Raw genomic sequence first — 22828 nt, 5'->3', positions numbered from 1 at the left:
TCTCTTGCATTGCAGGCAGATTTTTACCATTTGAGCTACCCCTTTTAAAAGATTGTGATGCTGGGAAAGATTGAAGGCAAAAGGAGATGAAGGTGGCAGAGGATGAGATGGTTAGATAGCATCACCGAGTCAATGGACATGAATTTGAGCAAACTCCAGGAGGTAGTGAAGGACAGGGAATCCTGGTGTGCTGCAGTCCATGGGGTTGCAAAGAGTCAGACACGACTTAGCAACTGAACAACAACAACAAAAGGGTGGTCAAGATGACGTAATGGAATCAGGTTCCTGGCACACATTAGGTACTCAGAAAGTTTTAGATGCTAGTCTGCTTCATGGAAGCTCTGTAAATTCAGGACACAAATGATGAACATTGCATAGTAGTTCTTTCTGCACCACCTTAAAACTTTCTGCATACCCCCTTAAAACCCGTGGACTTGAAAGAATTAGTGTTTATTATTGTTCATGAGATGATACATCAGTTGAGTCATTCTCATCCTGGTTGGAATCATGCATGCATTTGTGGTCATGGGTGGGTTATGTAGACAGCTCTGCTGTTCTGGATTTAGCTTTGGCATGTACTCAGAGCTTGGCTAGCTGTCAGCTGGTTTAGGATAGCCTTGGTGGGACAATGGACTCCTGTATTTGTCTCTCATCTTCTGGTAGCTCTCATCACCTGAGCTTGACTGCATGGTGGAGGGGGCTCCAAGAGAATGAGCAAACATGCAATATCTCTTGAAACCTAGTTTGGAAACTAGCACACCACCTCCTGTTAACTGAAGCAAGTCCCAGCTCAGTCCAGATTCAACAGGTGGAAAAAGAGGTTGCTCTTCCTAATGAAAGAGCTGTGAAATCTCATTGCAAAGAGTGAAGGTGAAGGGAAGGATGAAGAAATGGGGACCCGTTTGCAGTTGTCTTTCACTATGATAGTGATGAAGATGATGATGATAGTTAAAAGTTATTTAACACTTATTGTGTATCAGAAGGGCCTTCCTTAGTGGCTCAGAGGGTAAACAGTCTGCCTGCAATACGGGAGGCATGTGTTCAATTCCTGGGTCAGGAAGATCCCCTGGAGAAGGAAATGGAACAGTGAGCCAGGTCCATGGCATGTGTTGTCTAATTTATTTTCACAATCCTATGAGGTAGAGATGATTATAATTGCCACTTTAAGGATAATGAAATGGAAGGTTAGAGAGGTTAGGGAGATTGCCCAAGATAGCTCATTAGTAAGTGAGCTATGTGTAGTGAGTCAGGCATTCTAACTTGGTTTGTACAACACCAATACAGGTCATCTTTGTTGTTGTTCAGTCGCTAAGTTGGGTCTGACTCTTTACAGCCTCATGGGTTGCAGCATAACAGGCTGTCCTGTCCTGTCCTATCTCCTGGAGTTTGCTCAAACTCATGTCCATTGAGTCAGTGAGGCCATCGTACCATCTTATCCTCTGTCAATCCCTTCTCCTCTTGCCCACAATCTTTCCCAGCATCAGGGTCTTTTCCAATGAGTCAGCTATTCACATCAGGTGGGCAAAGTTTTGGAGCTTCAGCATCAGCATCAGTCCTTCCAATAAATATTCAGGTTGATTTCCTTTAAGATTGATGAGTTTGATCTCCTTGCAGTCTAAGGGACTCTCAAGAGTCTTCTCCAGCACCACAATTTGAAAGCATCAGTTCTTTGGCCCTCAGACTTCTTTATGGTCCAATTCTCAAATTTGTACATGACTACTTGAGAAACCTATATGCAGGTCAGGAAGCAACAGTTAGAACTGGACATGGAACAACAGAGTGGTTCCAAGTAGGAAAAAGAGTACGTCAAGGCTGTATATTGTCACCCTGCTTATTTAACTTATATGCAGAGTACATCATGAGAAACACTGGGCTGGATGAAGCACAGGCTGGAATCAAGACTGCCAGGAGCAATATCAATAATCTCAGATACGCAGGTGATACCACCCTTATGGCAGAAAGTGAAGAAGAACTAAAGAGCCTCTTAATGAAAGTGAAAGAGGAGAGTGAAAAAGTTGGCTTAAAGCTCAACATTCAGAAAACTAAGATCATGGCATCCGGTCCCATCACTTCATGGCAAATAGATGGGGAAACAGTGGAAACAGTGGATGATTTTATTTTTTGGGGGGCTCCAAAATCACTGCAGATGGTGATTGCAGCTTCCATCTGCAAATTAAATTAAATTTGCAGAAATTAAAAGACGCTTACTCCTTGGAAGGAAAGTTATGACCAACCTAGATAGCATATTAAAAAGCAGAGACATTACTTTGCCAACAAAGGTCCGTCTAGTCAAGGCTATGGTTTTTCCAGTGGTCATGTATAGATGTGAGAGTTGGACTATAAAGAAAGCTGAGCACAGAAGAATTGATGCTTTTGAACTGTGGTGTTGGAGAGAAGACTCTTGAGAGTCCCTTGGACTGCAAGGAGATCCAATCAGTCCATCCTAAAGGAAATCAGTCCTGGGTGTTCATTGGAAGGACTGATATTGAAGCTGAAACTCCAATATTTTGGCCACCTGATGCAAAGAGCTGACTCATTGGAAAAGACCCTGATGTTGGGAAAGATTGAAGGCAGGAGGAGAAGGGGACGACAGAGGATAAGATGGTTGGGTGGCATCACCGACTCAATGGACATGAGTTTGGGTAAACTCCGGGAGTTGGTGATGGACAGGAAGGCCTGGCGTGCTGCAGTTCATGGGGTCACAAAGAGTCAGACACGACTGAGCGACTGAACTGAATTGACAGGAGAAAACATAGCTCTGACTATAAGGACTTTTGTCAGCAAAGTGATGTCTCTGCTTCTTGACACACTGTCTAGGTTTGTCAGAGCTTTTCTTCCAAGGAGCAAGTGTCTTTTAATTTCACCGCTGCAGTCACCATCCGCAATGATTTTGGTGTCCAGGAAAATAAAATTTGTCACTATTTTGACCTTTTTCCCATCTATTTGCCATGAAGTCATGGGACTGAATGTCATGATCTTAGTTTTTTGAATGTTGAGTTTCAAGACAGCTTTTCACTCTCCTCTTTCACCTTCATCAAGAGGCTCTTTAGCTCCTCTTTGCTTTCTGCCATTAGAGTAGTATCATCTGCATATCTGAGATTGTTGATATTTCTCCTGTCAATCTTGATTCTAGCTTGTGATTCATCCAGCCTGGTATTTTGCATAATGTACTCTGTATATAAATTAAATATATAGTGTGACAGTATGCAGCCTGTTGTACTCCTTTCCCAATTTTGAACCAGTCCATTGTTCCATGTCCAGTTCTATTGCTTCTTAACCTGCATACAGGTTTTTCAAGCGTCAGGTAAGGTAGTCTGGCACTCCCATCTCTTTAAGAGTTTTCCAGTTTGTCATGATCCACCTGGTCAAAGGCTTTCGTGTAGTCAATGGAGCAGAATTAGATGTTTTTCTGGAATCCTTTTGCTTTTTCTATGATCCAACGAATGTTGGCAATTTGACCTCTGGTTCCTTTGCCTTTTCTAAATCCAGCTTGTACTTCTGGAAGTTCTTGGTTCATATACTGTTGGAACCTAGCTTGAATTTTGAGCATAACCTTGCTAGCATGTGAAATGAGTGTAATTGCAAGGTAGTTTGAACAGGTCATCCTAACTGCTACTAAAAATCGGGTAGTGGAAAAGCCAAATGGAAAGCAATGCATTAACCAAGGGCACACAGAACAGAAGAGGCAGAGCTGGACCTTGAGCCCAGGTCTCCTGAATCCCAGGCATAGGGTCTTCATGTCTTGATAGTAGGGGATTCCACTCTCACTCAAGCCTGGTCTTCCCTGGGGATGGGTGTTTGGAGCACAGGACCAAAAGGCTGGGTCTCAGGGAATTCAGCCAGGTGGTTGGGATTGGGCAGGGACTCGAGTGGGAAGTCCCAGCCCTAACCTTGCTCTCTTTTGTGTCCAGGCCAAGTGGCAACGCCTGGCCTTAGAGGGCAGCACTCGTCTGGACATGTTTGAACACATCAGCCTCATGACCCTGGACAGTCTGCAGAAATGCGTCTTCAGTTATGACAGCAATTGCCAGGAGTGAGTCTCAGCCCGGGGCCTGGGGAGCATGAGGTATAGATCCATGGGAGTAGATGGGTCAGGGAGGACTGACCAAGGTAAACAGAAGGGATCTTCTTGGAGGAAGTAGGTCAGAGCTGGACACTGAAGGACAGGGAAGGGAAAGAGAAGGAGCGATTCTTGCAGGTAGACAGAAATGTTTGATAAAGGCCATGAGGCCAGGATAAACAGAGCCTGTGTAGCTTGGGGGAGACATCTTGAGGTTGGAGGAATGGGCAGAGTTCTATCTTCAGGACATTCTGAAGCCAGACAAAGAGGATATGAACTTCATCCTGAGGTTTCCTGGGAGCCATGGAAGATGTTTGGGTACATGAGGATCTTGGTCAAAGTTGACTTGGACATATGACTGGAGAGAAGACTGATTGTTGTGTAGACACGAGATGTGAGGAGACCACAGAGGGGAGGAAGTTTGAGCTTGGTGGAGAAAATGGGGCGGATTTGGGGGAAACTGAGAAAGACATTGGCAGGCCCAGATATTGTGTGGGAGGGAGGAGAGATGAGGGTGATTCCCATGCTCTGCCCTGATGTCCAGGACATGAGGAGCTCACAGAGATGGGGGTCAGAGAGAGAAATGTGATTGAATGGGATGTGATCCTGGGTAACTGACCAGAAGTGCTCCTGCAGTATGAGATCATGAAAGGAGGCAATAGCTTAAAACATCTGAAATCCAGAAGCACACAGCTATTGATATCTCCTATCAGGGTTCCCAAGACTCCCTATTAGGAATCGGAGTTTTTAAGAAGAGATGGCCCACAGATATACAGTACTTCTTTTTTTTTGGCCATGCCATGTAGCTTGTGGGATCTTAGTTCCCCAACCGGGGATCCAACCTGTGCCCCCTGCAGTGGAAGCATTAAAGCCCTAGCCACCGGACCACCAGGGAAGTCCCACAGGACTGCTTCTTAAGGCTTTCTCTGGTCTGACCCTGTAGGAAACCCAGCGAATATATTGCCGCCATCTTGGAGCTCAGTGCCCTGGTGATGAAACGAATTAAGCACATCTTCCTGCATGTGGACTTCCTGTACTACCTCACCCCCGATGGGCAGCGCTTCTACAGGGCCTGCCGCCTGGTGCACGACTTCACAGATGCCGTCATCCAGAAGAGGCGTCGTACTCTAATCAGTCAGGGTTCCCAAGAATTCCTCAAAACCAAGACTAAGGCTAAGACTTTGGACTTCATCGATGTGCTCCTGCTGGCCAAGGTAGGCTTCCTGTGTGCGTGCGTGCATGCTAAATCACTTCAGTCATGTACAACTCTTTGTGACCCTATCGACTGTAGCCCACCAGGTTCTTCTGTCCATGGGATTCTCCAGGCAAGAATGCTGGAGTGGGTTGCCATGCCCTCCTCCAGGGGATCTTCCCAACTCAGAAATCAATCCATGTCTCCTGCAGCTCCTGCACTGCGGGCAGATTCTTTACTGCTAAGCCAACCAGAAAGCCTCAAGGTGGGCTCCTCTGGGATTTCAATTCAAGAGGTAGACTGGATCTTGGTTTCAAAGGTCTGATTAAAGAACTTGGACTTGATCCAGAGAGTGCTAGGGAGTCATAGAGGATGCTTGAGGAAGGGAGGGGCAGATCAGAGAGAAGTTTGAGGTGTGACTGTGTAGAAAGCTTCCTGGAAGGAGTAAACAGGAGGCAGGAGACCAGGGAGGAGTCCCCTGGAGTGGAGTGGGCTATGGAGATGAAGAGGGAAGGATCCTGCTTGGATAATGGAGCTTCAGGGACATCTCAGGTTAGGCTCAGGTGTCTTCAGAGCTGGTGTGACTCTGGGGATCTTGCTTTCTGTTCAGGATGAAGATGGGAAGGGATTGCCAGATGAAGATATCCGAGCTGAAGCTGACACCTTCATGTTTGAGGGTAAGGGTCCCAGTGTGTGGCTAGAGAATGGGCAGGGGTCTCTTCATCTCGAGGACTTGGCGGGTGCTGGATCACCCCATCTTGCCTATCCTTCCCATCTTCTTTGTGGGGAGGTGGGGAAGGGTGGCTTGGCATGGTCCACCCTTTGGTGCTGAAGTATCCCAGAGACCCAAGCCTGTCTGGCTGCCCCTCAGGCCATGACACCACAGCCAGTGGCCTCTCCTGGATCCTGTACAACCTGGCAAAGCACCCAGAATACCAGGAGCGCTGCCGGCAGGAGGTACAAGAGCTCCTGAGGGACCGCGAGCCTAAAGAGATTGAATGGTGAGTGCAAGTCCTCATGGTGTGCTCCTGAACCCTTCCCACTGTCTCTGCTCTCCAGGTAGGAACCGGGAAAGACCTTTTTTGTTGATTCTATAATTATTGTTCAGTGGGAATAGGAGCAGAGCCCAGAGGCAGGGTCTGATACCTAGTCTGAACAGCAGGTGAAAGTTTGTAGGCCTTTGGGGCAGAAAGATCTGAGCATCCACATTAATGTCCCTACTAACTTGCTATGTCACTTTAATAGAATCAGTTTCCTTTTATGAATATCATTTTTCTCCTCTATAAGTTGGGGATGGGATGGGGAATCTCTTCCCCACAGTGCTATTTGGAGTACTTTGATAATATGTGTAGAACAGATGCCACCCAATATATACTCAGTATATGAACTCTTTTCCCCCTCTCTTACTTTTCTGCCTGAAGTTGCATTTTTCCTGAAAAGACTCTAATTTCTCTCTTTTGTTCTTTTCTCTTATTCCCATGTAAGAGTCTATTCCAGGGATTTTTCTTTAAAAATTTTTTTTTAAATTTTAATTGGAGGCTAATCACTTTATAATATTGTAGTGGGTTTTGCTATACATTGACATGAATTAGCCATGGGTATACATGTCTTCCCCATCCTGAACCCCCCCACCCCTCCCTCCTCATCCAATCCCTCAGGGTCATCCCAGTGCACCAGCCCTGAGCACCTTGTCTCATGCATCGAACCTGGACTGGTGATCTGTTTCACATATTATAATATACATGTTTCAATGCTATTCTCTCAAATCATCCCACTCTCACCTTCTCCCACAGAGTCCAAAAGTCTGTTCTATACATCTGTATCTCTTTGCTGTCTTGCATACAGGGTCATTGTTACCATCTTTCTAAATTCCATATATATATGCATTAGTATACTGTATTGGTGTTTTTCATTCTGACTTACTTCACTCTGTATAATGGGCTCCAGTTTCATCCACCTCATTAGAACTGATTCAAATGTATTCTTTTTAATGTCTGAGTAATACGCCATTGTGTATATGTACCACAGCTTTCTTATCCATTTGTCTGCTAATGGACATCTAGGTTGCTTCCACGTCTTGGCTATTATAAACAGTGCTGTGATGAACATTGGGGTACACGTGTCTCTTTCAATTCTGTTCTCCTTGGTGTGTATGCCCAGCAGTGGGATTGCTGGGTCATATGGCAGTTCTATTTCCCGTTTTTTAAGGAATCTCCACATTGCTCTCCATAGTGGCTGCACTAGTTTGCATTCCCACCAATAGGGTAAGAGGGTTCCCTTTTCTCCACACCCTCTCCAGTATTTATTGTTTGTAGACTTTTTGATAGCTGCCACTCTGACCGGTGTGAGATGGTACCTTATTGTGGTTTTGATTTGCATTTCTCTGATAATGAGTGATGCTGAGCATCTTTTCATGTGTTTGTTAGCCATCTGTATGTCTTCTTCGGAGAAATGTCTGTTCAGTTCTTTGGCCCTATTTTGATTGGGTCATTTATTTTTCTGGAATTGAGCTGTAGGAGTTGCTTGTATATTTTTGAGATTAATTGTTTTGTTAGTTGCTTCATTTGCTATTATTTTCTCCCATAATAGGCTGAAGGCTGTCTTTTCACCATGCTTATAGTTTCCTTCATTGTGCAAAAGCTTTTAAGTTTAATTAGGTCAGAAAGCAATAGTTAGAACTGGACATGGAACAACAGACTGGTTCCAAATAGGAAAAGGAGTACGTCAAGGCTGTATATTGTCACCCTGCTTATTTAACTAATATGCTGAATACATCATGAGAAACGCTGGGCTGGAAGAAGCACAAGCTGGAATCAAGATTGACGGGAGAAATATCAATAACCTCAGATATGCAGATGACACCACCCTTATAGCAGAAAGTGAAGAGGAACTAAAAAGCCTCTTGATGAAAGTCAAAGAGGAGAGTGAAAAAGTTGGCTTAAAGTTCAACATTCAGAAAACAAAGATCATGACATCTGGTCCCATCACTTCATGGGAAATAGATGGGGAAACTGTGTCAGACTTTATTTTTCTGGGCTCCAAAATCACTGCAGATGGTGATTGCAGCCATAAAAGACGCTTACTCCTTGGAAGGAAAGTTATGACCAACCTAGATAGCATAATGAAAAGCAGAGACATTACTTTGCCAACAAAGGTCCATCTAGTCAAGGCTATGGTTTTTCCTGTGGCCATGTATGGATGTGAGAGGTGGACTGTGAAGAAAGGTGAGCACCAAAGAATTGATGCTTTTGAACTGTGGTGTTGGAGAAGACTCTTGAGAGTCCCTTGGACTGCAAGGAGATCCAACCAGTCCATTCTAAAGGAGATCAGCCCTGGGTGTTCTTTGGAAGGAATGATGCTAAAGCTGAAACTCCAGTGCTTTGGCCACCTCATGTGAAGAGTTGACTCATTGGAAAAGACTCTGATGCTGGGAGGGATTGGGTGCAGGAGGAGAAGGGGATGACAGAGGATGAGATGGCTGGATGGCATTGCTGACTCGATGGATGTGAGTTTGAGTGAACTCTGGGAGATGGTGATGGACAGGGAGGCCTGGCATGGTGCAATTCATGGGGTCACAAAGAGTCTGACATGACTGAGTGACTAAACTGAACTGAGGTCTCATTTGTTTATTTTTGCTTTGATTTCCAATATTCTGGGAGGTGGGTCATAGAAGATCCTGCTGTGATTTATGTCAGAGAGTGTTTTGCCTATGTTTTCCTCTAAGAGTTTTATAGTTTCTTGTCTTATGTCTAGATCTTAATCCATTTTGAATTTATTTTTGTGTATCGTGTTAGAAAGTGTTCTAATTTCATTCTTTTACAAGTGGTTGACCAGTTTTCCCAGCACCACTTGTTAAAGGGATTGTCTTTTCTCCATTGTATATTCTTGCCTCCTTTGTCAAAGATAAGGTGTCCGTAGGTATATGTGTTTATCTCTGGGCTTTCTATTTTGGTCCATTGATCTGTATTTCTGTCTTTGTGCCAGTACCATACTGTCTTGATGACTGCAGCTTTGTAGCATAGCCTGAAGTCAGGCAGGTTGATTCCTCCAGTTCCATTCTTCTTTCTCAAGATTGCTTTGGCTATTTGAGATTTTTTGTATTTCCATACAAATTGTGAAATTATTTGTTCTAGCTCTGTGAAAAATACTGTTGGTAGCTTGATAGGGATTGCATTGAATCTATAGATTGCTTTGAGTAGTGTACTCAATTTTCACTATACTAATTCTTCCTATCCATGAACATGGTATATTTCTCCATCTATTTGTGTCCTCTTTGATTTCTTTCATCAGTGTTTTATAGTTTTCTATAGATAGGTCTTTTGTTTCCTTAGGTAGATTTATTCCTAAGTATGTTATTCTTTTCATTGCAATGGTGAATGGAATTGTTTCCTTAATTTCTCTTTCTGTTTTCTCATTGTTAGTGTATAGGAATGCAAGAGACTTCTCTGTGTTAATTTTATATCCTGAAACTTTACTATATTCATTGATTAGTTCTAGTAATATTCTGGTGGAGTCTTTAGGGTTTTCTATATAGAGGATCATGTCATCTGCAAACAGTGAGAGTTTTGCTTCTTCTTTTCCAATCTGGATTCCTTTTATTTCTTTTTCTTCTCTGATTGCTGGGGCTAAAACTTCCAAAACTATGTTGAATAGTTGTGGTGAGAGTGGGCACCCCTGTCTTGTTCCTGACTTTAGGGGAAATGGTTTCAATTTTTCACCATTGAGGATAATGTTTGCTGAGGGTTTGTCATATATAGCTTTTATTATGTTGAGGTATGTTCCTTATATTCCTGCTTTCTGGAGGGTTTTTATCATAAATGGATGTTGAATTTTGTCAAAGGCTTTCTCTGCATCTATTGAAATAATCATATGGTTTTTATCTTTCAATTTGTTAATGTGGTGTATTACATTGATTGATTTGTGGATATTAAAGAGTCCTTGCATCCCTGGGATAAAGAACTTGGTCATGATGTATTCATGCTTTCTTTTGGTCTCTGTTTGCATGGAATATCTTTTTAATGTGTTGTTGGATTTTGTTTGCTAGGATTTTTTTAAGGATATTTGCATCTATGTTCATCGGTGATATTGGCCTGTAGTTTTCTTTTTTTGTGGCGTATTTGTCTGGTTTTGGTATTAAGGTGATGATGATGATAGAATGAGTTTGGCAGCTTTCTCTGCAATTTTCTGGAAGAGTTTGAGTAGGATAGGTGTTAGCTCTTCTCTAAATTTTTGATAGAATTTAGCTGTGAAGCCGTTTGGTCCTGGGCTTTTGTTTGCTGGAAGATTTCTGATTACAGTTTTGATTTCCATGCTTGTGATGGGTCTGCTAAGATTTTCTATTTTGTCGTGGTTCAGTTTTGGAAACTTATGCTTTTCCAAGAATTTGTCCACTTCTTCCAAGTTGTCCATTTTACTGGCATATAGTTGCTGATAGTAGTCTCTTATGATCCTTTGTATTTCTGTGCTGCCTGTTGTGATCTCTCCATTTTCATTTCTAATTTTGTTGATTTGATTCTTCTCCCTTGTTTCTTGATGAGTCTGGCTAATGGTTTGTCGATTTTATTTATCTTCTCAAAGAACCAGTTTTTAGCTTTGTTGATTTTTGCTATGGTATCTTTTGTTTCTTTTGCATTTATTTCTGCCCTAATTTTTAAGATTTATTTCCTTCTACTGGCCCTGAGGTTCTTCATTTCTTCCTTTTCTAGTTGCTTTAGGTGTAGAGTTAGCTTATTTATTTGACTTTTTTCTTGTTTCTTGAGGTATTGCTATGAACCTTCCCCTTGGCATGCTTTGACAGTGTCGCACAGGTTTTGGGTTGTTGTGCTTTCATTTTTATTCGTTTCTATGCATATTTTGATTTCTTTTTTGATTTCTCCTGTGATTTGTTGGTTATTCAGGAGCGTGTTGTTTAGCCTCCATATGTTGGAATTTTTAATAGTTTTTTTCCCCTGTAATTGACATCTAATCTTGCTGCATTGTGATTAGAAAAGATGCTTGGAATGATTTTAAGTTTTTTGAATATATCAAGGCTAGATATATGGCCCAGGATGTGATTTATCCTGGAGAAGGTTCCATGTGCACTTGAGAAAAAGGTGAAATTCATTGTTTTGGGGTTAAATGTCCTATAGATATCAATTAGGTCTAACTGGTCCATTGTATCATTTACAGTTTGTGTTTCCTTGCTAATTTTCTGTTTAGTTGATCTATCCACAGGTGTGAGTGGGGTATTAAAGTCTCCCACTATTATTGTGTAACTGTTAATTTCCCCTGTCATACTTGTTAGCATTTGCCTTACATATTGCGGTGCTCCTATGTTGGGTGCATATATATTTATAATTGTTATATCTTTTTCTTGGATTGATCCTTTGATCATTATGTAGTGTTCTTCTTTGTCTCTTTCCACAGCCTTTATTTCAAAGTCTATTTTATCTGATATGAGTATTGCGATTCCTGCTTTCTTTTGGTCTGTGTTTGCATGGAATATCTTTTTCCAGCCCTTCACTTTCAGTCTGTATGTGTCCCTTGTTCGAGGTAGGTCTCTTTTAGACAACATATATAGGGGTCTTGTTTTTGTATCCATTCAGCCAGTCTTTGTCTTTTGGTTGGGGCATTCAACCCATTTACATTTAAGGTAATCATTGATAAGTATGATCCCATTGCCATTTACTTTGTCGTTTTGGGTTTGAGTTTATACACCTTTTCTGTGTTTCCTGTCTAGAGAAGATCCTTTAGCATTTGTTGAAGAACTGGTTTGGTGGTGCTGAATTCCCTCAGCTTTTGCTTGTTTGTAAGGCTTTTGATTTCTCCTTCATATTTGAATGAGATCCTTGCTGGGTACAGTAATCTGGGTTGTGGGTTTTCCCCTCTTTCATCACTTTAAGTATGTCCTGCCATTCCCTTCTGGCCTGAAGAGTTTCTATTGAAAGATCAGCTGTTATCCTTATGGGAATCCCCTTATGTGTTATTTGTTGTTTTTCCCTTGCTGCTTTTAATATTTGTTCTTTGTGTTTGATCTTTGTTAATTTGACTAATACGTGTCTTGGGGTGTTTTGCCTTGGGTTTATCCTGTTTGGGACTCTCTGGGTTCTTGGACTTGTGTGACTATTTCCTTCCCCATTTTAGGGAAGTTTTCAACTATTATCTTCTCAAGTATTTTCTCATGGCCTTTCTTTTTGTCTTCTGGGACTCCTATGATTTGAATGTTGGGGTGTTTGACATTGTCCCAGAGGTCTCTCAGATTGTTCTCCTTTATTTTCATTCTTTTTTCTTTTTTTCTCTCTGCTTCATTTATTTCCACCATTCTATCTTCTACCTCACTTATCCTATTTTCTGCCTCAGTTATTCTACTGTTGGTTCCCTCCAGAGTGTTTTTGATCTCCTTTATTGCATTATTCATTATATATTGACTCTTTTTTATTTCTTCTAGGTCCTTGTTAAACATTTCTTGCATCTTCTCAATCCTTGTCTCTAGGATATTTGTCTGTAACTCCATTTTGTTTTCAAGATTTTGGATCATTTTTGCTATCATTATTCTGAATTCTTTTTCAGGTAGACTCCATATCTACTCCTCTTTTGTTTGGTTTGGTGGGCATTTATCATGTTCCTTTACCTGCTGAATATTTCTCTGCCTTTCCATCTTGTTTAGATTGCTGTGTTTGGGGTGGCCTTTCTGTATTCTGGCAGTTTGTGGTTCCTCTTTATTGTGGATGTTCCTCCCTGTGGGTGGGGTTGGATGTCCTGGTTAGGGAAGCTTGCGTCAGTGTTCTGGCTGGTGGAACTGGATTTCTTCTCTATGGAGTGCCATGAAGTGTCCAGTAGTGAGTTTTGAGGTGTCTATGGGTTTGGTGTGACTTTGGGCAGCCTGTATATTAAAGCTCAGGATTATATTCCTGCTTTGCTGGAGAATTGGAGTGGTATGTCTTGCTCTGGAACTTGTTTGCTCTTGGGTGGAGCTTGGTTTCAATGTAGGTATTGAGGCTTTTGGATGAGCTCTTATTGATTAATGTTCCCTGGAGTCAGGAGTTCTCTGGTTTTGGATTTAAGCCTCCTGTCTGGTTTTCAGTCTTATTCTTATAGTAGCCTCAAGAATTCTCCATCCATACAGCACTAATGATAAAACATTTAGTTTAATGGAGAAAAGATTCTGCACAATGAGGGACACCGAGAAAGGTTCACTAGGTTACATGGAGAAGAGAAGAGGGAGGAGGGAGATAGAGGTGATCAGGAGGAGAAGAGGGGGAATCAAAAGTGGGAGAGAGCAATCTAGCCAGCAATCAAATCTCTATATGCTCTCCACAGCCTGGAATAGCCAGAGAGGTTCATGGAGATACATAGAGAAGAGAAGAGGGAAGAAGGATATAGAGACGATCAGGAGAAGAGGTGGGTCAAAAGGAGAGAGATAGATCTCGCCAGTAATCAGTTCCCTAAGTGTTCTCCACAGCACGGAATACCCAAAGAGATTCACAGAGTTGAGTGGAGAAGAGAAGGGGGAGGGAGGAGATAGAGGTGACCTAGGGGAATCAAAGGAGAGTCAAAATGGGGAGAGGGCAATCAAGCCAGTAATCACACTCCTAAGTAAAAATGGGTACTGAAGATTGGATTCTTAAAGGTACAAAATTGATAACAAATGCCAAAAATCAAAGTTTAAAGATCTAGAGAGGTTAGGTTGTCAAAAATACTATATTAAAAAAACAAACAAAACAAAATAACAAAGATTATAAAAAATATATATGAAGTTTGCTTTAAAAATAGGGTCTTTTTTTTTTTTTTTGCAAGGTAATAGTAGGTTACTCTAGTACTCTTGCCTGGAAAATCCCATGGGTGGAGGAGCCTGGAAGGCTGCAGTCCATGGGGTCGCTGAGGGTCAGACACGACTGAACGACTTCACTTTCACTTTTCACTTTCATGCATTGGAGAAGGAAATGGCAACCCACTCCAGTGTTCTTGCCTGGAGAATCCTAGGGATGGGGGAGCCTGGTGGGCTGCTGTCTATGGGGTCGCACAGAGCAGACACGACTGAAGTGACTTAGCTGTAGCAGTAGGTTATAAAAATGAAAATTAAACGAGTAATAGAGGACTTAAAAATAAAAAAAATTAAAAAATGATAATAGTGAAAATATATCTAGGAATTTCTCTGGAGTTGGGCAGTGTAGGGTCAGTTCAGTTTCAGACAGTTCCTGGTTCCCGCTTATACTTCTCAACATATGTAGGCCCCTTCCAATGTAGTTGGTGCTAACTACAGGGTTTTAATCTGTTGCACCTGTCACTTCCAAAGTGGTTCCCTCTGTTTATTTTGGCTTCTTCTGTTTGCAAGTCTCTTTAGTGTCTAATTTCTGCCCTGACACAAGGAGGCGAAAGTGGTCACTTATTTAGGCTCACTAGTTCAGTCGTGCTGTGGGGCGGGAGGAACACTGCAAACAAATATCACTGGCGTGTGTGGGGCATGTTCACAGTATCTGAGCCACACTGGGTTTGCCCCTGCTCATGGCGTGTGTGCCCTCCCAGTCTACACTGCTCAGGCTCCAGGTTGCTCTGTAGTTCAGTTCAGTCCCTCAGTCGTGTCCGACTCTTTGCGACCCCATGAATTGCAGTATGCCAGGCCTCCCTGTCCATCACCATCTCCCGGAGTTCACTCAAATCGATGCCATCCAGCCATCTCGTCCTCTGTCGTCCCCTTCTCCTCCTGTCCCCAATCCCTCCCAGCATCAGAGTCTTTTCCAGTGAGTCAACTCTTCGCATGAGGTGGCCAAAGTACTGGAGTTTCAGCTTTAGCATCATTCCTTCCAAAGAACACCCAGGGCTGATCTCCTTTAGAATGGACTGGTTGGATCTCCTTGCAGTCCAAGGGACTCTCAAGAGTCTTCTCCAATACCACAGTTCAAAAGCATCAATTCTTCAGCATTCAGCTTTCTTCACATTCCAACTCTCACATCCATACATGACCACTGGAAAAGCCATAGCCTTGACTAGACAGACCTTTGTTGGCAAAGTAATGTCTCTGCTTTTGAATATGCTATCTAGGTTGGTCATAACTTTCCTTCCAAGGATTAAGTGTCTTTTAATTTCATGGCTGAGGTCACCATCTGCAGTGATTTTGGTGCCCCCAAAAATAAAATCTGACACTGTTTCCACTGTTTGCCCATCTATTTCCCATGAACCAATGGGACCAGATGCCATGATCTTTGTTTTCTGAATGTTGAGCTTTAAGCCAACTTTTTCACTCTCCTCTTTGACTTTCATCAAGAGGCTTTTTAGTTCCTCTTCACTTTCTGCCATAAGGGTGGTGTCATCTGCATATCTGAGGTTATTTATATTTCTCCCAGCAATCTTGATTCCAGCTTGTGCTTCTTCCAGCCCAGCGTTTCTCATGATGTACTCTGCATAGAAGTTTTTAAAGGTATCAGTTCAAGTCCTTTAGGGAGCCAATATTGGATAAAAGATAGAAATGGGCAGATATGCCACAATTAAGGAAAAGTCAAGTTGGGCAGAAATTGTCAGTCAGGCAGTAATGTGCCCAGTCATTGCGTGTGAGCTGCCTAGGAAAGTGCGGACTTGGCTTGAATGCTACAGCAGAGCCCAGAGACCCTATAGCTGGAGGCTGTCAGCTGACAGCTCTCCTTATAGCTCTCCAGCAGGTTCTTCCTTGAAGGGAGATCCATGACTAATGCAGGAGGGCAATGGGGGAGCCTTGGGAGATATTTGAGCAGGGGAGGGGCAGGTCAGATATGAGTATTAGAAAGATCTCTTAGCAGGGACTTTCCTGGTGGTCCTGTGGTTAAGAATACACCTTCCAATGCAAGGGATGTGGGTTTGATCCCTGGTCAGGAACTAAGATCCCATGTGCCATGAGGCCAATGCAGCCAAAAATAAATTTTTTTTTTTTAAAGAAAGAAATATCTCTTTGCAGCTACAGGAGCAAACTGGAGAGGGTGAGCTGTAGTCTGGGGGTCCAGGGGAAGATTCTGGGCCAAGGACTGAAGGATGAAGAGGAAGTATAGGAATAGAGAAAGGAGGTCATGCCCTCAACTTCAAGGTTTTGCTCAGCATAGCGGTCCTGTAAGGTGGAAAAATGTTTTTGTGCTTCCCCCAACTTCAAAAAATTATTCACTTGGTTAAAACCCAAACAGCAGGCATGAAAGGATCTACAATGAACTTAAGCCTCCCATCAGCCCCAACCCTAGCTTTGTTGAGACATAATCAATGTACAACATTATGTACATTTTAGGAGCACAACATGACCTGATGTATGTATATATTGTGAAATGATTACAATAAGGGTAGTTAACACATCCACCACTTCATATAAACCTCTGTCATATGTCAGTGTCCAAATTCTATTCCATCCTTCAATGGTTTCCTGTGTCCTTCTGGACATTGTTCAGTTTGCCCCTACATTTATTTGTTTTTCTTTTTCCTCTGCTAATGACTTTATTTATGAATCTATAATGGAACTCAAAATAGCAAAGAACATGAAAAGCTTCAGATTAATATTCATCAACCAAATACATCAAAGAATACATTTATTTTTTTATATAACTAGAAAAATCTCTAAAATGCACATGCGAGAATACAAATGTTCCTCACTTTGTGGAATTTCAAAGTAATGAAGATCTTGTTAACACAGTTGGCCAGAATAGCCCTTTGTATTTCCCTCTCCAATCCCTTAGTTCTGCATATCCAGGATGCTCCCATCACATCACTCAATGAACATCTTTGTGTATGTGTCTTTATTTATCTGTCTTAGAAGCTCTCTGAATCTACCCAGGAGCCAGCTTGCTGGGCTGTAAAAGACACATTGCCTTTCCTTGACAACACTGATGCCCTCTGCTTGGTGGTCCCTGTCCGCACCTCCACATTTCAGTGCCCAGCACTCTACCTGCACAACCTCAGCCACTCCTTACCATTACCCACCCTGTGAATTCTTGCCTCAAATAGATGTGAAATTTGACATCAAAAGACGCTTGCTCCTTGGAAGAAAAGTTATGACCAACCTAGACAGCATATTAAAAAGCAGAGACATTACTTGGCCAAAAAAGGTCTAATCAAAGCTATGGTTTTTCCAGTAGTCATGTATGGATGTGAGAGTTGGACTATAAAGAAAGCTGAGTGCCAAAGAATTGATGCTTTTGAACTGTGGTGTTGGATAAGACTCTTGAGAGCCCCTTGGACAGCAAGGAGATCCAACCAGTCCATCCTAAAGGAAATCAGTCCTGAATATTCATTGGAAGGACTGATGCTAAAGCTGAAACTCCAAAACTTTGGCCACCTGATGCAAAGAACTGACTCATTTGAAAAGACCCTGATGCTGGGAGAGATTGAAGGCAGGAGAAGTGGATGACAGAGGATGAGATGGTTGGATGGCATCACTGACTCGATGGACATGAGTTTGAGTAAACTCCAGGAGTTGGTGCTGGACAGGGAAGCCTGGTGTGTTGCAGTCCATGGGGTCACAAAGAGTCACACACAACTGAGTGACTGAACTGAACTGAACATCTATTTGCTATGTAATTGCCCTTTTTCTGATACCAGTTATTCTGAGCATCTCTTCATATTTGAAATCTCAGTGTTTGAAATTCCATGAATTCCTAGATCATATCCTCTGCTTACTTTTCTCCCAGAGCCCTGCCACCTCTCTTGTCGATTTGTGGGAATTCCGTGTATATTCAAGATATTTTTCTAGACCTATATATTTATTGCAGATATCTCATCCGTAATAAATGTTAATTTGGTCTCCTGGTATCATTTATTAACTAGAAGAGCTCTTAATTCTGTGCATATTTATACGTTTCTTTTTGTCTTCCAGTTTGTACTTTTGGGATTTTAAGAATTCTTTCCTATGCCTAGATCACAAAGATATCTCCTATATTGTCTTCTAATATTATGGCTTTACCTTTCACATATAAGAGGAGATTATACTCTGTGTATATGTATATATTGAAAATTTTATTTATTTATTTGGCTATGTTGAGTCTTAGTTTCAGCACACAGACTCTTAGTTCTCCAATTAGGGATTGAACCCACATTCCCTGCATTGCAAAGTGGATTCTTAACCACTGGACCACCAGGGAAGTCCCCACTCTGTATATTGAGTAGATGAGGATTTAGTTCTTTAAAAAAAAATTTTTTTTGGTAGAGCCACAGGGCTTGTCCCACAAAGGCTTGTCTCAGTTACTGGACCAGGGTTGGAACTCAGACCCCCTGCAGTGCAAGTGCAGAGTCCTAAGCACTACACTGCCAGGAAGTTCCCGAGGATTTAGCTCTGTTCCTACATCACCACTTGTCTGAATACCTTCTACCAATGATCCGTCCACTGCTCAGGGGTTTACAGGGCCTCCTTTCCAGATGCGGTTTTCACCAACTCATGTTTGATCTCCAAGTTCTCTATTCTGTTCCATGAGTCTGTTTTACTGTTCTTTTCAACAATACCATGCTTTTAAAAATTACTACATTTTTGTAATAGTTCTTAATATCTGGTAGGCTGGGTTGTTCTTCTGTGTGCGTTCAGTTGCTTCAGTCATGTCTGACTCTTTGCAACTCTAGCCCGCCAGCCTCCTCTGTCCATGAGATTCTCCAGGGAGGAATACTGAAGTGGTTTGCCACATCTGCCTCTAGGGGATCTTCCCAACCTAGGGAATGAACCCACATCTCTTAGGTTTCCTTTATTGGTAGACAGGTTCTTTACCACTAGCACCTGGGAAACCTTAGGTTCTTCTATTATCTTTTTTTTTCTTCTTTAAAAATTTTTTTAAAATTGGAGGATAGTTGCTTTACAATGTTGTGTTCGTTTCTGCCATACAACAATGTGAATCAGCTATGTATATATGTATACATGTATATGTATACATATGTATATGTATACATATATGTGTGTATATATATGTATCTCCTCCCTCCCATCCCCCATCCCACCCCTCCTAGGTCATCACAGAGTGCCAGGCTGGGCTCCTTGTGTTATACAGCAGCTTCCCACTGGCTATCTATTTTATCCATGGTACTGTATATGTGTCAGTGCTACTCTCTCAATTCTTCCCATCCTCTCCTTGCCCCACTATGTCTACAAGTCCATCCCCTATATCTGCATCTTTATTCCAGCCCTGCAAATAGGCTCATCAGTACCGTTTTTCTAGACCCCATGCATGCGTGCATGCTAAGTTACTTCGGTCGTGTCTGGCTCTTTGAGACCCTTTGGACTGTAGCCCACTAGGCTCCTCTTTCCATGGGATTCTCCAGGCAAGAATACTGGAGTGGGTTGCCATGCCCTCCTCCAGAGGATCTTCCAGACCCAGGGATTGAACCTGAGACTCTTATGTTTCCTGCATTGGCAGGAGGATTCTTTATCACTAGTACCACCTGGGAAGCCCCCTAGATCCCATATCGATCTTCTGTTTTCAAACTGACCTAGATCTTGATGAACTCCAATTCTTTCAAATTGAAGATTACTGAGTGCCCCCCCCAACCAACTAGATTTTTATTTAATTACATTGAATATGCTGATTAATTTAGAAAGATTTGACACATTAATAATATTAGGTTGTCTCACTATACAGTGTGGAGTAGAACTTACTCAAATAAACTTATAAGTCCATTATAGAGACTTTTTTTACATTGTAAACTAATTATACAATTCAAAAAGCTTTAAAATCCAAATACATTAACACTTTAAAGTAAAGGGTACGCTGGGAGTGTTGTGCTTTGCTCAGAAATTCTTCTAAAAATACCAGGCTGTTTCCTTCTATTAATAGTAACTTGAGATATTGATATCCTAATTCTTAAATCTTTGGTTCATCTGGAATTAATTTTGTTATAGCAGTGAGAGTCAGAGGAAGGTGGAAAGAGGGTCTTTAGGGCAGTAAGAGGGCTGGGGGTGTGTCTCTGTTTTTACTCCCCGGATAATTGTCTGGGGGTTACTTAGGGAGGACCTGGCCCAGTTGCCCTTCCTGACCATGTGCATCAAGGAGAGTCTGCGTTTGCATCCCCCAGTAGCGGTCATCTCTCGTCTCTGTACCCATGATGTTGTGCTCCCAGATGGCCGAGTCATCCCCAAAGGTGCTCAAAACAATGGGTGTGAGGGAGGCTGGTGGTCCCATCAGCTGAGACTTTGACCTGACCACTCTCTCCTCTGCCATAGGGAACATCTGTGTCATCAGCATCTTCGGGATTCATCACAACCCATCAGTCTGGCCAGACCCTGAGGTGCTGCCTTCCACTGGGAAAATCAAACACTCCTCCACTCTGTTCACATCTGGGGGTGTCCAGGTATCCTGAGACGTCCCACCCAGTAGCCCTGCCTTTCTCTGCACTCTAGGTATTCAATCCCTTCCGCTTTGATCCAGAAGCCCCCAAGAGATCACCTCTGGCTTTCATTCCTTTTTCGGCAGGGCCCAGGTAAGGCCAGCTGGTATGTAAGATGGGGATGGTTTGAGGATGGTGCTGGGGCTCAGGGAACACGCAAGCCCATGTGGAGGGGGTGTCTTAGACACCGTTAGCCTCCCTGTCCATCCCTGAAGAGGGCAGGGGTGTCCCAGTTAGTTTCTGGGCATGATGGAACATGATAGGGTTTCCCAGCACAGTCGGAGCCTTCACTTAATGCCCACAGGAACTGCATCGGGCAGACGTTTGCCATGAACGAGATGAAGGTGGCGCTGGCGCTCACCCTACTGCGGTTCCGCATCCTGCCGGATGAGGAGGAACCACGCAGGAAGCCAGAGCTGATCCTGCGCGCGGAGGGCGGACTTTGGCTGCAGGTGGAGCCACTGAATACAGGCCAGTAATGACCCACCACCTTCTATCCTGGGACCCACCCTGACCACAGACACTTCACTGCAGATTCCCAGGAATAAAATTGTGCTGTCAAGTCTGTCCCAGTCTCGTCGAGAGCCAGCAGGGGGCGCTTGGGCCCTGGGAGGACCCAGGCGGGTGGGCTGTGAACGTGGGAGGCAGGACGGAAGTTGAGGGAGGGGTCTTGGAGGCGGATATTGGTATGATACCTGGAGCTCCATCTTGGATCGTGATGACAAGACTACTCTTTAGCGAAGGGTGGAGCCGAGAGATAGATGCAATCAGGGTCAGATGACCCACTGATCCACCACTCTCCCACAGCAAAGGTCGCCAACCTAGTCTGCTATTTACTCGTTGTTTTGTTTGGGGAAAATCATTTATTTTCTTTTATTACATAATAGTAGCCTCTTAATTGTGGTGTTGTGGAGATTTGTAAGCGAGCATGTGTGAAATGACTGACGATATTTGGTAAGCATCAGTACTCAATAAGGGTTCATTTCCTCTCTTCTTTTTGCATCACTTTCTCAAATTTAAAATGTTTTAAAATCGTAAAAGGTATATTTAAGATTTGAGACACGTGGAAATACTGCTGAAGAAAACTGTCATTAAAATATTCAGTAAATTCAAAGTCTCCATAGTTACATCTATTACGTAATTACAAGAGGCTCTGATGTTAAGCTGGTCTGAAGCTGCTACTGCTAAGTCACTTCAGTCGAGTCCAACTCTGTGGGGATGACCCCATAGACGGCAGCCCACCAGGCTCCCCCGTCCCTGGGATTCTCCAGGCAAGAACACTGGAGTGGGTTTCCATTTCCTTCTCCAACGCATGAAAGCGAAAAGTGAAAGTGAAGTCGCTCAGTCGTGTCTGACCCTCAGCGAACCCATGGACTGCAGCCTTCCAGGCTCCTCCATCCATGGGATTTTTCCAGGCAAGAGTACTGGAGTGGGGTGCCATTGCCTTCTCCAGGTCTGAATCTAGGAACCAAAAAAAAATTTTTCCCCTCTAAGAGGTATGATCCAGGACTTCATTTTCACCTAAATGTTCTAGGAAATGGAGATCAAGAGGGTCCTCAATAATAAGAGGAGGTGGAGGGGGCAGGAGTGGGGCCATTTGATTCAGCACCTGGGACAGTGGCTGCCACAGACTTGCCCCACTGAGGCTGCAGGGGTTTCTGGGATAGAGTCCTACTCTCAGAGTCGTTCAGGGACCATATGACTTACTGGTGGCGAAATAAGAAAGAAATCCTGTAACACGGAATGAGTAAATATTTAATATATTCTAAGCTGAAAATTGCATACGTTTTTCTTTGCCTTCAGAGTTCTTATTTAAAATGTTTTTCTTCCCCCCACCCCCGCCGAATGATACCTTGTCATTGAAGAAAATAAAAAATAAGAATTAAAAATCTTATCTATAATTCAAACAATTCCAAGTAATCACCATTTATATTCTCTCACATATACTGCCAAATTTAGTTTTATATGTAATAATTATACAAGTAAAATTTGATTTTACATCTAAGTGTATTACATTTACATGTAATAGCCTTTTAAAATGCTATTTTACTGACTAACAAGCACATGGAAATATGTTAAACATCATTAGTCATTAGGGAAACACAAGTCAGTGCTACAATAGGATACCACCTCACACCCAATAGAATGGTGAAAGTAAAAGCGTTAGTCACTCAGTCATGTCTGACTCTTTGTGACCTCATGGACTGTAACCTCTGTTCATGGAATTTCCCAGGCAAGAATACTGGAGTGGGTTGCCATAACCTTTCCCAGAGGATCTTCCTGGT

At 42.8% G+C, this 22828-nt stretch overlaps 1 protein-coding gene across 2 annotated transcripts in view; it reads left to right on the top strand.

Annotated features, from left to right (window-relative positions):
* The window catches only part of LOC147368223 (cytochrome P450 4F6-like), a 31853-nt gene extending 10196 nt beyond the window's left edge, over window positions 1-21657 (top strand). The window contains exons 6-13 of one of the 2 annotated variants that reach the window (XM_086408717.1): window positions 3912-4033; window positions 5004-5274; window positions 5863-5929; window positions 6124-6253; window positions 20164-20297; window positions 20380-20444; window positions 20557-20636; window positions 20848-21657. In XM_086408717.1, the coding sequence (XP_086264843.1) occupies window positions 3912-4033; window positions 5004-5274; window positions 5863-5929; window positions 6124-6253; window positions 20164-20297; window positions 20380-20444; window positions 20557-20636; window positions 20848-21022 (1044 nt within the window). In that variant the 3' untranslated portion in view covers window positions 21023-21657. Of the gene's footprint in view, window positions 1-3911; window positions 4034-5003; window positions 5275-5862; window positions 5930-6123; window positions 6254-16995; window positions 17991-20163; window positions 20298-20379; window positions 20445-20556; window positions 20637-20847 lie in introns of those variants that run through there. The other variant, XM_086408718.1, reaches the window with a different exon arrangement.
* Window positions 21658-22828: the final 1171 nt, after the last annotated feature.

The sequence above is a fragment of the Bos grunniens genome, chromosome 7 (assembly GCF_055505025.1).
Source record: "Bos grunniens cultivar Pamir isolate PY7600 chromosome 7, Bosgru_T2T1.0, whole genome shotgun sequence".
Lineage (NCBI taxonomy): Eukaryota > Metazoa > Chordata > Mammalia > Artiodactyla > Bovidae > Bos > Bos grunniens.
This window is presented reverse-complemented; position numbering and strand designations above follow the sequence as displayed.